General features: G+C 36.8%; 1 protein-coding gene across 1 annotated transcript in view; it reads right to left on the bottom strand.

Annotated features, from left to right (window-relative positions):
* Positions 1–714: 714 nt before the first annotated feature.
* The window catches only part of LOC105812945 (guanine nucleotide-binding protein G(I)/G(S)/G(O) subunit gamma-11), a 1,805-nt gene continuing 1,007 nt past the window's right edge, over positions 715–1,512 (bottom strand). Inside the window, exon 2 of the mRNA XM_012647512.1 lies at positions 715–843. Within this exon, the coding sequence (XP_012502966.1) occupies positions 715–843 (129 nt within the window). The remainder of the gene's footprint in view (positions 844–1,512) is intronic.

The raw sequence follows: 1,512 nt of genomic DNA, 5'->3' as shown, positions 1-1,512 counted from the left end.
ATTTTATTTTATTTTTTTAATTTCAGGATATTATGGTGGTACAAATATTTTGGTTACATGTTATGACTTTGCCTCACCCAAGCCAGGATTGGAGGCATGTCCTTTCCCCCACGTCCATTAGTTGTGAGTTCACCCACTCCCATCCCTCCAACCCCCAATGACTACTACTACCATGTGAGCACCTTAGTGTTGATCAGTTAGTGCCAATTTGGTGGCGAGTACATGTGGTGCTTATTCTTCCATTCCCGTGATACCTCACTTTGGAGGATGGGCTCAAGCTCTATCCAGGAAAATATAAGAGGTGCTAGATTACCATTGCTTTTTGTAATTGAGTAGTATTCCATTGTATACATATACCATACTTTATTAATCCACTCACGGATTGATGGGCACTTGGGTTGTTTCCACATCCTTGCAATAGCACTATCAGTTATCTACCCAAAGGAACAAAAGACATTCTATAATAAAAACATCTACACTAGAATAGTAATTATTTTTCAAGAAGAATCAGTGTTTATTGTCATTTATGTTTTAAATCCCATGCTAAATACTTTAAGAAAAATAGACTCAAGTGTTATCACTTGCCAATTTTTATTAAAAGTTTACATTTATAAATTCAAAAATTCATGTACATGCTTAATAGTATTATTATATATGAGAAAAATTTGTACTGTCATTAAAATTTGAGATATTCCAAGGATTATTTTTCTCTTTCTATGAAATCACACAGCCTCCTTTGAGCTCCTTGAATGGATTTTTGTCCTCTGGGATACCCTTTACTAGCGGATCCTCCCCAGATCTTTCTTCAATGTAATCCCTTACTTCTTCACAACATTTGGAGACCTCAAAGAGAAGGAGAAAGAGATGACTCGTTTCGTTTAAAACCAAATAGTGCATATTTCAAGAATTTATTTATTACAATACATTTTCATGTTGTATTTTTTCAGCGTGATTCTCTCTGCTTTCTGCCAATGTATGTATACTTTCTAGGAAAGAAGAAGAAAGAACTTCTCCCTTCCCCAGTCTCCTAGATATCTCCAGACAAAGGCTAAACACCTGGCCACACTCCAGCTGAGGGTTCACAGCAGATGCTGCCTCCAGCTTCTTCAAAGGAAACAAGATCCGGGATCAGAACACAGCTGGCAACAGAAGTCAAGAATGTCATCAGAGTGAATATTGATTAAATCTTTTTCCTCATTCCAAAAATGTGACTTGTAAAGGTAGAAAGGAATGAATAATGCTTAAATTTCAGGCTTATCACCACACTTGAATTCTCAGAAGTATACACATGTAATGTTTACTTTAAACCCATCCACAATGATTGAGCACTGCAGTGTGCCATATGAGCTCCAAGAGGTGAGGGACCTTTGGCTGATTTCTTCAATGCATCCCAGGCATCTAGAACAGAGCCTTCCATTAGTTAGTGCTCAGTGAATAAATATTTGCTGTACTGAATCATTTGTTTTGTTTACAAGCTTGTTCTTCTCTCATCTGTACCATTACGGTAATGAT

The sequence above is a fragment of the Propithecus coquereli genome, unplaced genomic scaffold (genome assembly GCF_000956105.1).
Source record: "Propithecus coquereli isolate 6110/MARCELLA unplaced genomic scaffold, Pcoq_1.0 Scaffold108, whole genome shotgun sequence".
Lineage (NCBI taxonomy): Eukaryota > Metazoa > Chordata > Mammalia > Primates > Indriidae > Propithecus > Propithecus coquereli.
Note: the sequence above shows the minus strand (reverse complement) of the source record. Positions and strands in the feature narration are given on the sequence as shown.